Consider the following 22,478-nt stretch of genomic DNA (forward strand, 5'->3'; position numbering starts at 1 on the left):
TCAGGCAAGTAAATTCCCTTTCAGAGCCTCCATTTCCACATGGGTACAGATTACAGGTTTGTGTGCAGATTACATGAGATTACATGTGCAGGGAACACACACAAACTAGGTGTTCACTGATGTTTGTGCTCTTCCCCTAGACCTTTGCTGTCCATGTTTAGGAGAGTGCCCCTCTGCCTAGGACAGGAGGCACAGGGTCTCCCTAGATCCCCAGGCAAAAGCCAATCCACTATCATTTGGTGCCCATTTCATTGACTTAGAACTCTACTGCCTGAGGCTGATTTCCACTTGGAAACCCATCCAGACTGAGGACCTGCTGACTCCTAGAAAATGATTTTCCAAAACCCTCATTTCACTACACTACCAGCTATAAATTCATGCTCCAATTCAGCATTCCTTTACGAACTATAGAATCACTTTCCCAACTCTGGCTTTTGTGAGGTCAGGGATTTTAGTTCTTTGCCTCAGCATAAAGAGATCCTCTTTTTAGAGGCCTTCGCTAGGTCACACAGGAATTAGAATGAGGCATCTCTCTAAGCAAAGCCCAGGCTAGGACATGCAGTGAAGGGAAGGCTGGAGTGTAGCCCTGGCCACTAGCTGGCTACCCTCATGCAAACTGCAAAACACCCACATTCATGCCCCTGTTCATGCCACTTTCTCTTCCTCCTCCTCCCCACCACCATCATCACAGCAGCAGACACTTAGGGATTGCTACAGATGCTGTGCTTGGCTTTCACCATGGCATAACCTCCTAGTCCTCACAGTTCTCCTGTAAGGGTGTGTGGACATGCAGTTTCCCTCAGCCGGGCACTCTTTCAATTTGGATTGTGGTACTCCCCACTTCCTGCAGTGAGACTCTCCCCCATTCCAAATGCTTCTGGCAGGGCTGCCCCGGTGGCCCCTGACTCAGGTCAAGGTGATTGCAATCCTTCCTGGGACTTTATTTATGGACCCTAAAGAGAGAGGCCCTCTTCCCTCTTAACTGAGAGCTGAATAGGTTTGACCCTGTTGCTGTGTCAGTGGCCATGTCCCGCATCATATGAAGGAACCCAAGGACAAACTGGACAACAGGCCACGGTGAGAGAGAGTGAGAGGGAGAGCAAGGACACACCCGCACTGCTTCAGTTTCTGGACCCAGCTGGGCCTGAGATCAGCAGCCCCTACCCAGAGGGTTCTTCTTGTGTAAGTTAGTATTGGTTGGCTTTCTCTTACCTGAAAGCAAAAAAGTTCAGATTATTAGTCTATAGGTAGGTAAATTAGATAAGATTTGATTATTATCCTCATTTTACAGCTGTGGAAAAAGAGGTTAAGTATCTGAGGCCCAGAGGCAGAACAGAGATTGTTGCATGAATGTATTTCATTCTATTTGAGTGCTCAGTGTGGGCATATGCTGGACACTATAAAAATTTAACAGTGTAGAAGTGGCTGTTCTTCTCTTAGAAGTAACAGTCTAGGAAGGAGGTGCAGTCACATGTAACTGCATGTAACACCACTTTAATCAAATCCATGTATGCCAAGTCATATGTATGGTCTGCATGATGCTGAAAAATCACGTCAGAGTTGCCTTAAATAGTGGATGTCCTTAGAGCATTTGGAATCTGAGTAATTCAAGGAAGCATGAATCATCTAGGGACCCGTTGGTCACAAGCACCAAAAATTGCCGAGTAGTTCAGTCAAAGGGAATTGATTGGCTTGGTGACTCAGAAACACCAGGGTCTCCAACAACCTTTCCCCTGTCAACATCCCATAGCTCTCCTCTCTCTGCATGTTGCTCCCTGTGACGGCTGGGTGGGGCAAGGAAAGATGAAGCAAGGTGAGGGACATCCCCATAGACAGTTCCAGGCAAGAAACATCCCAATTTAACATTCTTTGAAAGAGCTTCTCATTCCTAAAATCTGTGTATGAACTCTGGTGGCAAAGATTGACTCACTGGCCCACCTCTGTAGTCAGGAAAATGGGCCCTGTGACTGGCAGCTCCTTCAGAACTGCATAGAGGAGCTTCAAAGAGCTTCACCGAGAAAGGTTGGGAGGGGATGGTGAATACACAAAACATCAGGTATCACCTGTCAAAGCAGATTACAGTTTGCAGGAAGCTTAGTGGTCAGCGAGCAAGCCTCCCCCAGACACCCAGGGAGAGGGGCACATAGGCACCTACCATCTCCATTCCTGGCAATTTCACTTACACCACCTGTGTGGCCTTGGTCCTTGGTTTCCTCGTACCTAAATCAAATGTTTGAACTTGATGGAGTTGTCTGAATACTGTCCCAGCTATGATTATCCAAGGACTGTCATAACTACATGTCATGAAGACCTTTTGGGGAGAGGACTCTGCAGAGAAAATGGAAGTTCCTATGGTCAGGATCCTCACCTGACCCTCAACACTTGATGATGCAATTAGCCTACAGCAAGGCTAATGCTCCCACACCCGTTAGCAATGAGTTATTATTGACTGAGTCACTATATAAAGATCTCTGCCCAGTGATCTGCATGGAGGGAGAGAGAGACGTGGATTAGGGACTGCAGACTACTGGCTGTGGATGTGATCCTAGCAATTGACCTATTGCCATGAGAATAAAGCCAGGTATAAACCCTTTCACCCCAAGAACATTCTGTTGCAATTTCCCAGTTTCAGTAAATCCATAGTGAACTTGTCCAGGGCTGAAACCCTCAGGCAAGACAGACCCCTGCCACAGTCTGAGCCCTAGCCTGTGAGGAGCTGGTGCTAAAAGTGGCTGAAGTGAGGGCTGGCCAAAGACAGGCTGATGAAAGGGCTAAGTGAGGAGATAGGAGGAGCCAGCCCAAGCTAAGCCAAGATCTAGAAGCACTTGGGCCTGGGCATAATTGGAAGATCAAATTGCTTGTGGGTGATAATTGGCAATCAGACTATTTGAAGTAGTAAGAGTGCTCCAGAAACTGTCCTTTCAGCTTCCTGGACTACTGGGAGAATGTGGGGCCAGGAAGCTCCAAGAAGGCAAAAGCTACATGTGGAGTGGAAGCAACTCAGCCCCGGGCCAAGGAGGCTGGGACTGTCCTTACTTGGCTATTGGGCTGTAAGGCCCAAGGAAAATGTGCAAGAGAACATTTTAAAACTAGTTAAGAGGCTGAGACCCCAGGACTCCCCATGGATGGTGCTCTGTCACCTGGGCCCTCTGATGACCACAGAGTCTGGGCAGGAGTCACAATGGGACTGGCTCCAGGGGAGACTGTGATGCCTCCACCAGCTCACAAAGTGTCCCAAGCCATATAGGTGGAATTGCTCACTAACCACAGAGACACTTAGAGGAAGGGCAGCCTTTGAAATCCCTGAGGCCAGCTGAGGACAAGTAGCAGCATTTTATTTCCTTGCTTGCACCAAGAGACAGTCATGGATTGATTTCAAGGAGTCTGAGAAATAATGTCATTAAGACAACCACAAATACCTATTGAGAAAAGTCAGAAGAAAACCCTGAGGCCTCTGTAAGCAAGACGCTGGGAAGGCAGGAATTTGGCCAATGACTGTTTAAGTCCTGAACTGGCCATTCTTCCCCTGGAGTTTGCACTCCAGCCAGGTGTCCCTGAAACACATTTTTTCCCCAAGGGGAGTACAGTATTTACAGTGCTGCCCTTCAGAAATATGCCACAACTCCTACGAAAAAAACTATTCTTTCTTCCAGCTCATTTTATTTCCTTGCTTGCCAGTTCTCACACCAAGGGAAAAACTCATGGGAGAGTAGTGGAGAGAAAAGGATCATCTTAGGTACTATGGGCTTCCGAAAGTCTATAAACGAGGTACAAGAACAGTAATTACCACTTAGGTCCGGTGCTCAAAAAAATCAGTTCAGGTTCATTGTTTCTGGCTAAATTAATCCCAAGAGGAGGGGAGATAATTTCTGAATACATAAAAATTTATAATCTATTCCTCTTTACTAAATAACCCTGTGTGATAAGGCTCTGCTAGGAAATCAGTGTCTGAGAAGCTCTGTAGTCAGTGGAGATATCTGATCAGGAGGTCCATCTCCAAGCTGGCTTTACCACCAACTAGCCATGAGACCTAGGGCACATCACTCACTCACTCACACACACACACACACACACACACTTCTAGCATCAACACTACCTCCCCCCACACACACTTCTAGCATCAACACTACCAGTCTGTTCTGTGAAATGTTATTCTAGACATACCAATATTAAGGTGCACCACTGCCCTTCATGACAGCCCAGATGTATAAGTATATACATTGGGGGATATCAGAGTCCCTGCTCAAGGTGCCAATAATCCAGGTCCTCCAGAGCTCACACTGTGCCCAAGTGTTTACTGAGAACCTATTCCATGCCTACTGTGCTCATCTGTGGGAAAGACAGACAAGGTCCTGAGTATTTTGCTTAGTTAGATTCGGTGGAAAGTGACTACACAACAGTGGAATCCAAAGAAGTTATTATGTGGGAAAGTGAAGGAAAGAAGCCAAATGATGTTTTGCAGGGAAATAAATATTAAAGACAAGGTGGTGCTTTGAAGATGGTGGGCAGAAGAGAAAAGTCATCCCAAAGCCTTTACTAAGCCCCAAATTAAAAATCCCTTGCCATTCCCAAAATGCACTTTCAAAATGAGTTTGGGTCAACTGTCCCTTGGAGTAGGGAAGACAGCTAAGCCTCAAATTCCTGACTCCCTCAGTGTGGACATCTGACTCAGTTCTGGCCAAGAAAATGAAAGTGGAAACAATATGTACAACTTCCATGTTTCCTTAAGCTAGGAAGAGCATGCTTACACATTCCTCCTTTCTGCTGCCTGACATGTGTGCACACTAGTTCAAGTCCCAGCAGTCATCTGGGCCATGAGGAGCTGTGCACAGTGGAGTAACAAGATCAAAGAAACCAGGGGCCCTGATGCTCATGGAGCCACCTTACCTTGACTTCCTACTTCCAGATTTCTTTTACGTGAAAGAAAAATAACCTCTACTCACGTATGATCTCAGGCAAGTAACTTTTCTGCTCTACATCCCAGTTTCCTCATTTGTAAAATGGAATTAATAGTATTTACCTAATAGGTTGTTGAAAAAAAATTGAGTGCCAGACACATAGTGCTATGAAAGTGTTGGTGATTATGACATCTTACTTAAACTGCTTTGTAAGTTTTACTGATATACTTTATATACTATATAGTTTGCACAGTTAAAGTGTACAATTCAGTGGTTTCTAGAGTATTTAGTTTTGCAATTATCATCATGATCTAATTTTAGAACGTTTAGAAATGTTTTCCAAAGAAACTTTGTAGCCATCAGCAGTCACTCCCCACTTCCCCAGCCCTTTTTAAAAAAGTTATCTTTAATCACAATTTTAAGGGTGTGTAAACATAGTTTATGGTAGTAGACACTGCTTGATTTAAGACAGATTTTTCCTGTCAATTTAGATAGCCCCCAAGAGAAGGACCTTACCTTATAAGGCAATTTATTTGGGGTGAGTATAAAGCTGTGTTTGTTAATTTTTTTCAAGGTGTCCACATGCAAAATGATTATCACTACTGAAATATACTGTTCTTATTATTCACTCTCAATTTAATATTTTCATCAAAACAATAGCTTTAAAAAAATCAAATTATAGTATCATGAGGTTTATAGTAACATTAGCAGTTCCCTTCTCGGCGCTGCCCTGCTCACTGCCCAGAGGTAGCCACTTTCAGCTCTTAGAATCTCTAGCATTTATCTCCATATTTTAAATAACATGCTTATATTCCTATCTTGTTTTCCAATTTTAGACTTAATCTTACAGAAAGAGGGCAGATTTACTGTTTCCCCCATCCCCAATATAGCTGTTTTTACAATTTTTTTCTTAAATCACTTGGTTTTATTTAAATTATGGCTAAATGAGTGTAATATTCACAGCTGAGATGGGCAAATATATTATGGTATTTGCTTTTATTTACAACAAAATTTTCATGTTCCTGGAATTAATAATCCCACCCTTTTCCTACCCATTGCTTTTTCTTTGTAGCTGTTATTAATTCAGCACCATCTCCTCTCACTACACCTGCATACAGCAGCTCCACCACACTTCCAAGCATTCCTGTCCTCCCCCTGGTTGCTGTCTAGGTTTGCTTCAAGCTACTATTTTTCAATTAAAAGTTACTTTAGTCATAACCAATCCTGAAGGATATAGCCTGACTCTCCCTAAAACCTAGACTTAAGCTCAAAGAGCTGAAAAATGCTTGGAAATACTGCTTTAATCTAAACACGTTGCCTTTCCATTCGGAGACGAGGCCCTTCGTTCTACTTGCTTGGAATTCACTGGGTCTTTTTTTTCCATGTCTGATTCTAGTGAAGGGGCCACCAAAGGGTTTCAGGAGAAAGCATTATCAGTGAGTATTCCTAAGCCTCAACATACTTGGATGTGAAGATAACAGCTAATAGTGAAAAAATAAAGCAGCAAAGTTTCTGTTGCTGATTAGATAATTTTAAGTTAGATTAGAAACATAGCACTTGAAGGGGGAAGGATGAAGGCCTAGACCACCTTGGGGTGGCTAATAGGATCCAGACACGGGGGTGGGGGCTAATAGGACGCTGACACAGACTAAATGAAACAGAGGCTTGAACTCTCTTTTTGCACATATGTTAAAGTTATTTCCATATAATCATGAAATTAGAGACCATTTCAAAGAGTATAAACTGGTCCCCTTGGACAAAAGTACACCTGAGATAAAAATATCTTCTGGCCCAGCACTGTTGTTACACTTAATCAATATTTTAGGTTAGGGCATTCACCTTAATACCACTGTTTTCATACCCCACTCCTGCCTGGCCCTGAAGGTACAGCACTTGAGAACTCTGAAAATCTAATCCCCCTACATACAGAAGAGGGAAATCCAAAAAGGAGCAGTTTCAATCACACAGCTAAGGGCTGAAGCAAGGACAACCAACCCAACTTAAAACAGCCTTCCAGATATACCACATTGCCACTCTTTAATTCAACTGTGTGTCCTGGCCTGTGAAGGTTGTGTCATCAGCTTACTCCCTGAGCACATATTCAGAGCAAAGTGATGGAGAGAATCTCCAGGGTTATTCCCCATATTAACCTCAAGTCAAAGTAGAGAACATCTGGGTGAAACAGCTGCAGTATCTTGCTCCAAACACTGCTGACGTTAATTCCATCTACCCACTTTCCAAGCTTCTTACCAATCATCTCTTCTCATCTAAACATAAATCCTTTCTCCAAACAGGGTACAATGCAATAATTTGATTGGTGACCGGTGAACTTCTGAAAGAATGCAGCCTCTTAGCTGCTGAGTTTCCTTTGGGTTAACAAGCCTCGGAGAGTGGCTTTGTTAACAGCCATGAACCAGGTAGGCAGCAGGGCCCCAGGCGGATGCCTCTTGCTGTGTCCACTGCAGCCAAGAGAGAAGCCTTCCACAGCAGTGCCAGCTTCCACAACAGAATTAGAAAATTTTTAATATCTGTACTACACCTCCATTTTCCTTAACTCCTATTGCCTACACCATTGATTTTGACACTAAATCTCAGATTCCTAACTATATTTTAAGCCTCTAAGTGGAAAGGAAAAAAAAAGCAAAAGCACGAATTTCAGATTCAAATCCCAGCTTTGCCACTTACTGATTATGTGAGCTGAGGAAGTTACTGAACCTTTTAGCACTTTTAAGAAGAGCTTTTTGAGGGGCCCAACAGAGTACCTACCTTTTTCTTCTCAGATACAAAGTATTTAATGTTGCCAAATTGTTCACCCTGTGAACAAACTGAATTGAGGATTCAAGGTGGAAAGTCATTTTCACCACTCTTTTCACTGAACCAATTTTTAACAATAAAACGTCACATTAGCATTGGATAATTCGAAGCCCTGATCATTATGTGAAGAAAACATACATTAAAATACATCTTGCTGGATGGACAATGCATATTAAAATTTCACATCAGTGGCTGAACTGAATATAATTGCATCATCCTAATTAGATTTAACTATACTTAATTTGGTTTTAAGCTTTCTCCTTTTAAGATCATTCATAAAATTAAATTGAATTATAACTAGTGTCAACAAAATTCTAGGAGACAGCAGTTAAGTGTGATAATACAGGCTGCTACGGTTGTGTTCACTGGTTGGTTTCTCAACACCAAGGAATTCATTGCCATTGTTCTTTTGTCTAAATTTAACCATTTAAGGTAGTTTATAGTTTCTCTTTACTTCTTGGAGGTGAAACAATGGCAATAGCAGTGTGGTTTTCTATTCAGCAAGTCTAGAAAGAAGATCAAGATGATACAGTGAGTGCAGCCCAACATCCCATACTTTTCACACCACTGAATTTCCCACATAGCTGGATGAAAGGTGTGTGGGCACTTGTGTTGGGATCAAGCCACATGCCAAAGCGAAAATCTGCTAACACACATTGAATTTGGACCATGTTCTGAATGTTGTCTGACAGCATCAACACTATGCTTCCAGGGAGGTAGGGAAGCTGCTGTGTCAAAGGAAAGAAGAGGGCTCCCCATTTCCCTCCTGGGAAAACAGGAGACACTGCTACTAGCAGTGAGACATTGTCTACAAGGGACTATTTCTAGCAGAAATTATTAAGTTGGGCTCCACTTTCAGTTCTAGTCTAAAAATAATGTATCATTCTGGGCATTTTCATTATCTTCCCTGGCCACACCCTATCTTCTTAACCAAAACAGAGCCTAGGAAGGCAATAACAGGTTTCCTTTGTACATGAAAACACTCTACTCATTTGCTCTTCTCCTCATAAGCTGATTAACCATTGTTTATTTCAGACCAGGGACTGGTTTTTCTTCTGTTCTGCATACCATTTTAATCAACAGAATATAACTAACAAGCTTAAAGAGTCACTCAATACTGAATCAGCAGCTCATACCATATGCTGTGGGTAAAAACATACTTCCCAAAAAAGCTAAATGCAGAAAGACCAAGGATAGAAGATGCATTTAATACTCAAGAAGTCTAACAGGATGTGCTCAGTATATGGAACACTGAGATTTTAAGAGGAAAAAGTTATTCTTTAAATACAAATCTATCCTAAAACATCTTTCTTCTGTTCTGTTACAATTTTTACCCTGAAGAGTATTTTAGGAAAATAACCAAATTAACTATAAAAACAATTGCATCTTGGATGGAGTCTTAGTGCTAACTTTTAAAAAGGTGCAAAAAAATCATGTATTTCCTCAGAAACATGGTTATGTGGCCAGCAGATTTCATGATAACAGTAAGGTTGAGTTCTAAATCTTGCATATTTATATATATCCAAGTTCATGTTTGAGTGGAGAAAACCAAATCGCATTAAAACTAAAATTTTTAAATGTTAACTATCTTTTGTTTTACACCTACCATTACAAATAGAAGACTCTAACCGAAGGCCTGGTTGATTCCTTAGCATATTCATGTAATAAGCACAGCTAAGTCTGAAACATCTTAAACAGATTATATGTTTCTCATTTTCAAAAACATCTTAGAACTAAACACTAAGTCTCTTTTAGAGAAATGAAAGCAGCCTGATTTATAAGAGCTTGATAGACCATATTTTTTTGGAATCACCCCCTCCCCATTTCTTGTAGCCCTAACTAAAACCATGCTGATTTCCATTTTATACATGCTTTTGTGCAGCAATCTAAAAACACTCTAGCACAGCTAACTAGGGAATAAAATATTTCATTAGAATTTTAGAATTGCTTTTGAATTATTTAATTATTCCACTATAAGTGACTAAATGATTTTGTGAATAAAAATTTCCATATTTTAATCATTCCTCTTAAGCTTGCCTTCTACCCAAGCTTTTGGTATCCAGAAAAAAAACTCATTAACTCACTCTAAATTATCAATGATGATGAAAAAGAACCTGATAATTTTAAGATGAACATTTATTTAAAGGGCTCACTGGTCTAAATTCTCATTTGTTCTTATACCAAACTTTAAGTGCTTTAAACAACTGCAGTTTAACAATAAAACAAGCACTTGCACCACCAGCACACCAGTCATAAACCAGAATGCTGTGACACTCTACAAGGCCCCCATCAGCACCCCCACACCCCTGTAAAGACACAACCACTCATATATTCATGTTTTCTCTTTGAAATCTCACTCCCTATGAATTACCACTAAACAGTATTTTACCTGTTCAACTTCATATAAATAGGAAAAACTGTATTATTCCTTATATTTTGCTTACTGTTTCAAGATCCCATCTATGTTACTTTGTGTAGCTGTAGTTCATTTTCATAGCTGGGGTGTTTCCAGTTTAGGTCTATCACAAACATTCTTGTATATGCACCATGTCTACAAGCATCTCTACAGTATGCACCTAGGAGCAGAAGATGCCTGTTTTAAACCTTACTAGATATTATTCGCACCAGCAGTGTTGCCCCACACCCTCTCCAACAGCTGGCATTGTCACACATTAAGTGATTGTCAACCTTGGGGAGGGTAGAGTTGGGAGGGGTAACCTGGCATGGTTTCATTTTCATTTTTCTCACTGGGGATTGAAAACCTTTTCAAGTATATGGATGGACCATTTAGATTTCCTTTTGGGTAAAGTTTCTCAAAACGGTTTTAAAAACAAGTTTTATTGAGATATAATGCATCCATTTGAGGTAGATTCGATGGTTTTTAGTGCATTCACAGATAAGTGCAATCACCACCAGTCAATTTTAGAACATTTTCATCTCAAAAAGAAACAGCAGCAGACTCACAGAACCCAAGAATGGACTAACAGTTGCCACAGGGAAAGGGACTGGGGGTGGGTGGGTGGGAAGGGAGGGAGAAGGGGAATAAGGGGCATTAGAAATAGCACACATAATGTAGCAGGGAGGCACGGGGAAGGCAGTATAGCACAGAGAAGACAAATAGTGATTCTATAGCATCTTACTATGCTGATAGACAGTGGCTGTAATGGGATATGTGGTGGGGACTTGATAATGAGGGGAATCTAGTAACCACAATGTTGCTCATGTAAGTATATATTAATGATACCAAAATAGAATAAAATAAAAAAATAAACTGAAACCAGGTACCCTTTAGCTATCACCTCCCAAGTCACTCCCTGCCCACCAGCCCTATGCAATTGCCAATCTACTTAGTTTCTATAGCTTTCCCTATTCTGGCACACAGGGTGGTGGTGATCACACTAGGACTCTGGATGTACACTGAGTTCCTAGGTTAATGCATTTGTATATAGCCACCCTGGCTCCTGCAACAAATGGGACATTCTGGGGTATCCCTGGAAATGATTCCATGGTTCCTCCTAGCTTTAAGATACTTTACTTTTACAAAGTCTCTAGGCTACTTGTTTCTTCCATACCATTTGGGAATAAATATGTGTAGAAGCCCCAAAACAAACAAACATATCAAATTCCACAAACGACATGATTTTATTTGTAAAATTCAACATGTTGCATACTTTGTCCATGTCCATTTAAATATTCATCAGTTATAGTTCTCATTTTTCAAATTAAAGATCTTTGACAATGTATTCAGGTAGAGCAAAATATTACTAAATATTTTATTAAGTTGATATAAGCATCAATAGCTAACACTATGGAAAAAGGATTAATATAAAACAATACAAAAGTGTTACAGTAATAACAATACTATCTTTACTCCATGGGTGGGACTGTCTCATGTAGTAACTTTTATTCGTGAAATGATTTCATTTACAAAACTATTATTCTTTGCTATTACCTCAGCTTTCAGCTGTTTTAACTTTATTATGATGTTTTCTTCTGACATTTCAGTAAAGGGCACTTGCTTCACCTTGGATAAAAAGTCTTCAATAATTTTTTCACCTTGCTGAAAAACATGTGAACCTTCCATTAGTCTTTAAAATGTCTTTTCCAAAAGTTAAATAGTATGAATTACTTCATTAAATTTAATCTAAACACACCACCCAATATTTAAGGAATATTCTTTAAAATGTTAAGTGGACAATGTCTAGAATACATAGAAAGCCCTTGATTGGCTGTATTTCTTGATATAAAGTCATTAAAAGGATATTTATAAATATGTTTTCAGCTACTAATGACAAAGGGGCTGAATATTTTAGTAGTTCCCAAAACCTTCAGCTTCTTTAACTGGTATGTAAATTTAGTCTTGAGAATAAGAGAATTCAAGATTTACAAATACTGAAAGGAATAAACATTCACCAAAAATTCAATAATCACACACATGCAGGATTTCTTTTTTGTAGTTAATTTTATTGCCCAGTTATTGTCATTCTAAAGAATGTGGTTATTAATTGCCATGTGACCTGTAGGCAAATTCCCTAACCCACAGTCCTCCACCATAAAACAAGGATGATAATATTACCAACCTCACAGGGCTGCTGTGAGAATTAAAGTTACTATGTGTAAATTGCTTAGGACAGTGCCTAACAAAGGGTAAACATTATGTAAATGTTTATTATTATATATGAAATGGAACTAAGTCTGCTTTTTCACACAGGGAGCTGATTGGTAGTAAGTACCTTAAGGATGAAAGGTAGATAGACAAATGATAAGATAAAGAAATACTTCTCTATTAAATAACAAGAACACCTTTTCTAAAGACAAAATCTAGACTAACAATAGTTACGTCTTGTCTCCCTTAGCTTAAAGTTGTTTCAAAATACACCATAACCATGTTATCAAAAGTACATGGCTTCTGTTCTAACTGGAAACAAGGGATTACATAAAAGAGCCTACCTACTTGTAGATCATTGATAGCTGTGGTGATAATACCAAGAGCATCTTAAATCAGGATGGCAAACCTTCCATACTTAAAACTATAAAGTTATACTTCTCATACTTGTATAGGTACAACAGATAGAACCATGTTTTTTAAGTTCAAAAACCATGCACATCCTCTATTGTTGTAATAAGCATCTGTCCTTCAGAGCAAGAAAAACAAAATTCACTGAGTAAAAGCTAAAAACAGGGTATGTTGTCACGATGCATAACCAGAGTAAATGTTGCCAGGACCCAGCAGCAAATCAAGATTCTTTTGCATTATTGCAGAGAACTAATAATCTTTTAATTAAAAAAAAAATACATTGGGCCTATGTTGTACCTTTCTGTGTGAACATCTTAATTTCACCCATCACTCAGAGAAGGTCCAAGTTAAGACACATTTCTCCTGAGAATGGAAACATCCTGCCCACAGAGAGCTTTTCTGAGTAAACATTTGTCATATACCACTTTATTCTCTATGACATATTCATCGTTCTTATCTCCCCAAGTAGATGCTAAACAACTAGAGGGCAGGAACTATGTTTACTGCTTTGGTATCATCTTAACTAAGCACTGAGTAAATATGCAATTTAACAGTCTTTGAGCTATTTTTTATGAAGTAATCAAAGATGTGCTTGGACATATGTAACTCCTTTGAATTACTTACTTGACCTAGACTAATATTTCTATCCCCCTACTTTTTAATATATCTGATGCCTGAAATGCTTTTGATCATGTATAGATAGATGTGGAGAAATCTAAATGATAAAGATGAATTATTTGCCATACAAAGAAATGTAAGTGAAAGCCAACAATGAATGATCAATAAGTAAACATTAGAGTCACATAGAGAAAAACTAATCATGGTGACCTGATATATGTAATACAGAGATTAAATAACTACAGAAACAATCTGACAAACCTCTCTTTCCAGAAAGCACCTTTTTGCTGCTGGTTCCATTTCATCATATCTTTGTGATTCTCCAATATTCTGAAACTCCTCTAGTTCCAGGGCTTTTTGTTTAGCACACTCTATGACATGCTTAGGGAAATTAGCAAGCTCTGCAACGTGAATCCCAAAACTCTGATCACAGACACCTATAAGAAATTTGGAAATGTGAGGGGCAGGTTGGGAAGAGAAAGCAATTTAAGTAAACAGAACTTATCCTTCTTACCTTGTCATTAGGAAAGTTAATTTTGTATTATTTCAAATACATTAGACAAATGTTTCAGAGTCGCTTAGATAAAGGAATTTTAATCAAGCCTTCAATGGGAAGTGATTATGACCTGGCACACAGTGCTATCTTATTCTTGACAAATGTAGTATGAAAAATAGAGAAAAGGCATAATAGATAAGTCTCAAATAACTGAATCTGAAGAAAAATTAATATATGAGGTTTTATCATTTCATAAGGAACTAAAGTACTAAAAAGAAATGAGATAAATGTAAAACACTCACTAATTAGGAGCATTTAATCCAATATATACTGATTTATTAGTTAATGGTCTATCCTCTGGATCTGCCTACATCATTTTCTAGAGATGGTGGCTCCAGAAACTTAGCTGGTTAAACATATTTAAATATTTACAATACTTTTCTTAGAAAAATTATTTACCATTCTTACATAATCTTACTCTGATTCTCAACAACAAACAAAAGACAATGGAATTTTTTAATGCAAATCACTAGTTAAATTATAGACTATGTAGCTTATCTTCATCCCCATTTGCAGAAGATAAACAGACTTAAAACATTCCTTCCAAACACTCAATACAAATTATGGTCAGAACTTCCATAATTATAATATTGTAATGTAATTACATAATGTAATTATATTACAGAACTTCCATTTTTTGCTCCAATAATGCATCAACTGTAAATTTTTTTTGGCTTAGTTATATATCCCATGCATTCTGGAGCTGGACACTTTGCAAAACTAAGAGAAACAAAAACAGAAGCAAATGTTTGATAGACATCCACAGTGAAGGGTGAATTGGTTCCTATCTTCTTGTCCTTAATCTGGTCTTTTTTAACATTCTGAACCCATTTCTATATCACATACAACACAAAAAGCAAAATCTTAACTTCACGTTAAATGGGAGGCCCAACTAAAAGTATATTCTATATCAATAATAACAATGCAAATACATAACTCAAAAGGATTCCCACTGAATAGTAAGTATCAAAGGATAAAAGAGCCAAAAATAATACCTCATTTATGTGCAACCAACTGATGCAGCAAAATGTGTTCATGGAAAATGAGAAAGCCACCTACAAGTTATTTTGATGACAGGTGAAACAAAAACTTTACAGTAAATTAATCTCATCAACTCTGCAATCTGATTAGCTCCCAGACCCCAAAATGACAAATTTTTCTGAAAGGATGAAATGATAACAAGTCATTCGTTATATGAGAACTACTAAAATTGTTAGTATGTTGCAATATGAATTGCAATGTGTCCAGGATTTCTGGAAACCCCAGCTTTAAATGAACCTGTTTATGTAACATATTCTTAAAAATACAATTAGGGAACTATATTGTTTATTGAATGGTAACAGCTAAAGCCTTGGAACTTGAATGCTTGTTGCTACTACCTGGTACCTAATTTGACAAGAAAAACACTGCCATGGGAGGTAGTACAAAATCCCTCTGTGATGATGTTCATGAGTAAAGATTATTCTTTCTGCAATTGTTTTAGAATGAGAGGTCCTACTGTAAGGCACAGAAATACAGATGATGTACCAGGTCCCAGCTCCCAGGCTGTAAATTACGAGATAAATGTGATCGGTATACTAACTTAGAATGAGGCAGTTACTGATGACTTTGAGGGTCACACTGTGACTTTACAGCGCACCAGAGGTACACACTCACCTTTCTTCACCTGATAGAGCATAGTTAGGGTCTCTTCAGTGGTTAGTGCTGTGACATGTAGATTACTAACAGTAGGTATCTGGTTGGCCAAAGCAGTAAGTTCATGAAAATGGGTTGCAAACATGCAAAAAGCACCAATCTTTGTTGCAATGTACTCTGATATAGCCCATGCTAACCCAAATCCATCATAGGTAGAGGTTCCTCTTCCCAACTCATCTATGATTACTAAGGAATCTTTGGTTGCAGATCTGAAACACATTAATTACATGAAAAATTTCCATGATACGATACATGGTAATGCAAAAAATAAAATTAATACAGTGGAAAAGATATGCCACAAACATCTTAATAATAAAAAAATTCAAAAAAATCAATAAAAGGCACTAAAACTTCAGTGGAAAAGTGGGCATGGGCATGAACAAACAATTGATATGAGAGGAAACATGGTGAATAAATGTTTTTAAAACTACCAGTCTCACTAGCAGTAATCAAATAATTTCCAAATGAAGCATCATTCATTTCTTGCCAATCAAATCAGCCAAGATTTTCAAAAGATACCACATGAAGATTGGACAAGGACGTGAATGACACCCTTGAGTACATGTTGGCAGTCATGTAAATCTGTGTGCCTACCATAGCCCTACCAATATGAGATATTAGCTTTCTTATCTTTAACCAAACTTGAGAGGGAAAAAATGTTTTAGAGAATATGAAGTGCTTTATGTGCTTATTGGTCATTTCTTTCTTTTTCTTTGAATTGTCACTGATCTACTATATGCAAAGTACTTTAGAAGACACCAAGAAATAGACAGCATAGCCTCTCTCTGCCTTCAAAGAAGCTCCTAAAAAATGAAATAAAAACAGACTTCAGTAACCTCTAAAATAAAAACCCAACAGATTACAAGCATGCCAAACAATTCAGAGAATAAATACCCATGACCTAGGACTCATGCAACAAGGAAAATCTTTGGAGAAGTAGATTTTACCACTGGCTTTTAAAGACTGGGAAAGACTTGGGTAAAGGGCAAGGAAGGACCACTCCAAGTAGTGTGAACAGTTGTAAGCAAAAGCATGGTAGTGGGGTAGATTCATAAGGTGAGCAACTACCAGAAACCTTAAGAAGCCAACTTAAAGTATCACCCATCACCCTTTTTAAGATAAGATAAAGTTCACAGGCAAATTATTAAACTAGATTAAAGTTCTCAGATGTTTTAAAGATGGATCTGCAAATGTACTTCTCCTAAGACAGGGGCATTCACTCCATTCATTCATTTCCAGGGGAAAAAATGCACTCACCTGAGAATAGAAGCAGTTTCTAACATTTCAGCCATGAATGTGGAGATTCCTTTCAATTGACTGTCACCAGCCCCTACCCGGGCCAAGATGCAATCGACAATGGACACTTCTGCTGACTCACATGGCACAAAACACCCAATTTGGGCCATGAGGACTATCACTCCAGTTTGGCGAATATATGTTGATTTACCTCCCATATTGGGGCCTATAAGACAAGTATCAAAAAGTTTATTTATTCATTTCTGCTACTAATATATTGTTAGTCCCAAACTGCCCACTGGTTTGGGACTAACAATAAAACCTAATCACGACTAGGTCATATGACATGGCATACAAAAAGCAGAACCATAGGCTGCCAAAAGACATGGACAAATAAAGTTATGCCCACATTATTCCTGGAAGTAAAGCTGTTTTCTCTCAGACAAACCTACACTGCACCCTTCATCAAGAAGACCCATGAAAAATATACTTTATATACCTTTCCTACTATAATCTGACTATGGTCTAGAAAGACCATACAGGTATTTTCCCATAGCTCACAGAGCTACCCGTAGGGTAATTTTATGACATCCCGAAAAGTAGCACAGGTCTAACTGGCTAATTAATTAAACACTGTAAGTCATTAATAAAGGAGACTATTGATGGATAGATCAGTATGGTCAAATCCTTCCTATCATTTGAACTTCACACAGAAGCCCTAAGACATGACCCTACACAAACCCTGCACACATTTAGAATATGTGCAATTTACTTGTCTGGGTTAGATTAGATGGACAAACTGAAAATCACTGCTTCCCAAATATATTTGCCCAAAGACTCCCACTTTCCCCCCTATTTTTGTTTTCTAGAATCTGATTAACTCACCTTCCCCCTATTTTTGTTTTCTAGAATCTGATTAAGATGTCTCAAAAACTCTGATGATAAAGGGATATAATTTTTAAGTGCAGTGAACCCCTGGAACAGAAGTTTCATATAAACACAATATTCTCTCATAAGCCTCCCCCGACTTTCCAAATCTTCCCGATAATCCAAATGTGAATATATTACTAACTAGTATGTTTTTTTTCTAACATCAAGATCTAGGGTTTTCTTCATCAATTTTAAATATTTCCACTCCAACATAAAAAAAGAAACATTAACCCCAGAAAAGACCATAAACCAGGATATTTTACCAGTAATGATGTGGAACATCTGTTTATCTTTTTCAAAGTGAACATCATTAGGAATAAATGCAACTTCATCTTGAACTTCAACACAAGCATGTCTGGATGCTTTCAATGTAATTCTTCCTTGTCCTTTCTCCAAAATGACTGGTCGTACATATGGAACAGGTGCTCCATTTGACACATGAGCAAAGCTGACAACAGCATCTAGCTGAGCTAACACATCATTGAGTGTCTGCATTGGTTCTACATAGCCTGTAAAAAAAACAGAAAACGTACACACAGGAATATCGAATAATAAACAATACATATAAACAGCTATTAGAATAAACTTAACTTCCTCATTTGGGAATTCAAACTCCATTTCCTAATATCAATACTTTAAAAAAATTAACAGAAATTTGCAGTAACTAAACTCTAAAGGAACACCTAAAACTCGACATGAGGTTAAGATGTGTTGCTGTATCTTCCCCCACTAGGAACAGATTTTCAAAAATAGAGCATTATGGCCTCCTTTACCAAAATCCATTAAAATGTAAAAGCACACAGCTGTTTATAAAGAAATGAGGCAGAGGTTAAAAAATAAAGATTTCATAATATATTGAGATAAAGTAAGAAACGCAGACGCAGAAATAATCTGAGGCACACTAACAATTTTAAGACATACCTTTGTCTAAATTTTAAGAGTCTGAAACCAGGATGGCATTTCACAAAATCATAAGAAACATTTAAACACCAGATAGTAAGACATAATTTGACTGTCAGAGGCTTGTACATGTATAAAACTGACCGTTAAGACTGTTGTTTGAGCTTTTTTTTCCCATCAGTACCATATGTAGTTGAATTTTAGCATAATTTAGATCTGTAATTGTTACTTAAAATGCTTTCAACAAGATTTTACTCTGCCACAGCATTAAAACTAAAAGCTATTATGCACTTAAAAAGTCCCTGACATAGACTAGGCAAAGCATGTTTAGGCAATAAAAATAGTCAAAACTCTCAGAATGGATTCTAAAATAGAATATTTTATAGTCTACATAAGAATGCTTAATATTCCAATTAATATTTAATAGGTTGGAGGGTTTAACAGACCCATGTATCATACAGAACTATAACATCAATGAGTCAAAAGCTTCAAGGAACATTAAGAGAATGGGGTTCAATTTTAGGAAAAGACAAAATTATGAGTTTAATCAAATGGCAGGAAATTTGACTCATCTTTTATTCCCTAGTTCCCCACAAAATTGTTCTGGAAATAAAAATTAACTTATGAATAGCGACACACAAATAGTTTTCCTACTGTTTCACCACTGCATTTTTCCTGTTTTACCTAATATTAAAAAAAAAAGGGTTCACACTACCCTATCATGTAGCAACAGGAACTCTTGAAAATTAATTAAATATTAATAATTGAGTACTTACCATAATTACTTTAAAACTCATAAAATTTCTACCATATCAAGAATTGGTTTTATTATAAAGAAGAAAACAATAAGCCTTTTAATTAAGTCTATACTTGGTATCTCATCATCTGGTTCTGAACAGCATCGCCTTTTCTGGTTTAATAGCACAATGAAAAACTACAAAATTGATCCATTATACTTTTACATAGTTTATAATGTGCACATTAGATCAAGAAAAGGTTTTGTTTCAATTCAAGATGACTCCAAATACAAAATCTTCCATTCAAATTTTAAACCTAGCAGCTTTAACAATTAGGTGCTTAATGAATATTTTTTGACTTTGAAATTACAGTATTTATAAGGTCTTTAAAAATGTAATCTAGGCTTAGGAACATAATTCAATTAGAAAATTATCCAAGCTACAGTTACCCAATAACACCAAGCAAAAATGTGATCTTCACAATCTCATTCTCCTTAACAGCAGTATATGAAGTCTATTAAAACCCTTTTTTATGTTGCTTTCTGATTTCCTATGAAAATTCATTAATAGTAAAACAATTTACAGATTTAAACATGCAGTTTTTAACTGACCTCTAAACATTTCAGAATGCATATCCTAACAACAAAGACATTCTCCTGCTTAAACACAAAATTGTTGTAAACCAAGAAATGTGACACTGACACTGTATTACCTCATATTAAACCTTGCCAATTTGTCCCAATTAGTGTCTTTTATAGCCATTTCCCAACTTCAATCCCTAGTCCTAGATCCAATCAAGGATCATGTACTGCATTTGACTGTCCTGTCTCTTTAAATCTCCTGTAGTCTAGAACAGATCCTGACCATGTCTTTTCTGCTTAACTGACATTTTTAGAGTACAGCCCTTAAAGACTGTCCTACCATCTAAATTTATCAGATTTTTTTCCTTCTTCTTAATAATCAGACTAAGCATTTTTGTCAAGAATACTACACTGTGTTCTTCCCTCTGCACCACATCAGCAAGCGCACACACACACACACACACACACACAATCATTTGTTCCACTATTTGGTCATGCCAACTTTGATGACTTGGTTAAAGCAGTTCTTCGGTCTATTTTTTTAAAGGTACAACAAAAGTTACAGTCAATACATACACACACAATGATAGGCAAAGCCTTCCAAGCTTAACACATCACCCCTACCCTGTCTAAATATACATTCATTTCATGTTAAGGGTAATACCATAGTGCCAAGTCATGGTGTTCCTTTTATTATCATACAATCATGTTAAATGGTGCTCTTTAGCATGGACTCTGGAAAATCTGTAACATGAAACACAGAGCTCAAAAATTCTTGCCTCGTGTGATTTCTATCTGCTTTTCAGTGGTATTTATTTCCATAACCTAGAGCCCATAGATAACCTCAGATATTAGTGCCTTATAGGTTGGTGTTTTCCTTTTTACAGCTCCAGCAAGATTTGTGCTTTTCTGCACACCTTTGTTAGGGTACTCTGACTCCTTAGCCTACACTAGCTTATCTTTCCAAGTACACGAGTAATTTCAGCTACTTTTCCTCTGACAATACCACCTGATTTATTTCATAGGTAGTCTAACATAAAAATAGTCACAGTATGTAACAGATAAAAAAAAAAAAAAGAAAACTCTTCAGGGCCATCAGGTGAGAAATTGGGGATCAACAGAGGTGAGGCTTAGAACCTCACCCCCCGTTTTGAGAGAAATCTTCTGCATCCGTGGATGTTTTATTGCCCTTGTCTAGCTTGGATTAACACATATATTCAGAACATTTAATGTATTGGTTCTGTTAAATTTACCTGAAGAAATATTAACAATTTCTTTCACAATGGCATCCTGGGCTTCCTCATACTCGGCTTTATTTTTGGTATACTCTTCATTGAGAGAAGTCAATTTACTGCAAATCAAGACAATGATATTATTAAAAACATTAAAACATCTACTGGAGAAAATGTGTACTACATAAAATATATCCAGAGTAACTGTTCTATGAAGCATCAAAAGAATTATAATGGAAAGAACAGCTCACTGGTACAATTCTTCCATAACAATTATTCCCTTGAGTAAACTTCTGACCTGTGATCTTTTCTAAAATTATTTAAATGAATAAATCTTCATCTTTACTTAGGATAGGGGCCATTCCCTCCTCACTTTTAAAATACACACACACACACACACCAACCACACCTTTTATGGCTTTTCTCATTACTGTAGTTTAACAGTCTTTTGATAATACAAGTTGTCAAAGTAAGGAAAATACTTTGCAAACTAAACCTTATTGAAAATGAGAGGTTGAAATGAAAAATGCTATAGTTGACAATCTACTGTTTTTGGAATCACTGTGGTCATTCAGTTCAATCTCATACATATATGTTATAACCAATCAATGGATGATCCGAAGATGATTTTAATATCTCAAAAGTTTTTTCACATCTAAACCAAAATACACATACATATCTTGAATCAAGGATATAGTGTGCTAGTAAAACAACTAGTACTAAACCTGGACACAGAAGACATAGGTTTGAGTATCTAGCATTACTAGTTATCTAATCCTGGGAAACTGGATTTCTATCTGCTTTTCAGTGGTATTTATTTCCATAACCTAGAGCCCATAGATAACCTCAGATATTAGTGCCTTATAGGTTGGTGTTTTCCTTTTTACAGCTCCAGCAAGATTTGTGCTTTTCTGCACACCTTTGTTAGGGTACTCTGACTCCTTAGCCTACACTAGCTTATCTTTCCAAGTACACGAGTAATTTCAGCTACTTTTCCTCTGACAATACCACCTGATTTATTTCATAGGTAGCCTAACATAAAAATAGTCACAGTATGTAACAGATAAAAAAAAAAAAAGAAAACTCTTCAGGGCCATCAGGTGAGAAATTGGGGATCAACAGAGGTGATCAGCTTTTTTTCCTGTTAGATAAAGTTTCAGCTTTATCTAAAAAAAATCAAGAGAAATATATCTGTCCTATTTATTTCAGAGAGTTGTTATGGGGAACAAACTAACCAGACTATTTCATTACTGCTGTCTGCACA

The 22,478-nt window shown here is 37.7% G+C and overlaps 1 protein-coding gene and 1 long non-coding RNA gene across 3 annotated transcripts in view; both read right to left on the reverse strand.

The window, feature by feature from the left end:
• Positions 1–826: 826 nt before the first annotated feature.
• Positions 827–3,143, reverse strand: LOC140849986 (uncharacterized). Its single transcript, XR_012132587.1, has 3 exons — positions 3,037–3,143; positions 2,156–2,328; positions 827–1,212 (listed from the first exon to the last, which is right to left on the reverse strand). It is a non-coding gene; the product is annotated as an uncharacterized lncRNA (long non-coding RNA).
• Positions 3,144–11,335: 8,192 nt separating this feature from the next.
• Positions 11,336–22,478, reverse strand: part of MSH2 (mutS homolog 2) — a 67,119-nt gene continuing 55,976 nt past the window's right edge. For both annotated transcript variants that reach the window (XM_073213492.1, XM_017651716.3), the window contains 6 exons: positions 21,236–21,333; positions 18,028–18,273; positions 16,856–17,060; positions 15,560–15,807; positions 13,609–13,784; positions 11,336–11,772 (listed from right to left, as the gene is read on the reverse strand). In XM_073213492.1, coding sequence (XP_073069593.1) covers positions 11,602–11,772; positions 13,609–13,784; positions 15,560–15,807; positions 16,856–17,060; positions 18,028–18,273; positions 21,236–21,333 — 1,144 coding nt within the window. In that variant the 3' untranslated portion in view covers positions 11,336–11,601. The remainder of the gene's footprint in view (positions 11,773–13,608; positions 13,785–15,559; positions 15,808–16,855; positions 17,061–18,027; positions 18,274–21,235; positions 21,334–22,478) is intronic.

Source organism: Manis javanica, chromosome 1 (genome assembly GCF_040802235.1).
Source record: "Manis javanica isolate MJ-LG chromosome 1, MJ_LKY, whole genome shotgun sequence".
Lineage (NCBI taxonomy): Eukaryota > Metazoa > Chordata > Mammalia > Pholidota > Manidae > Manis > Manis javanica.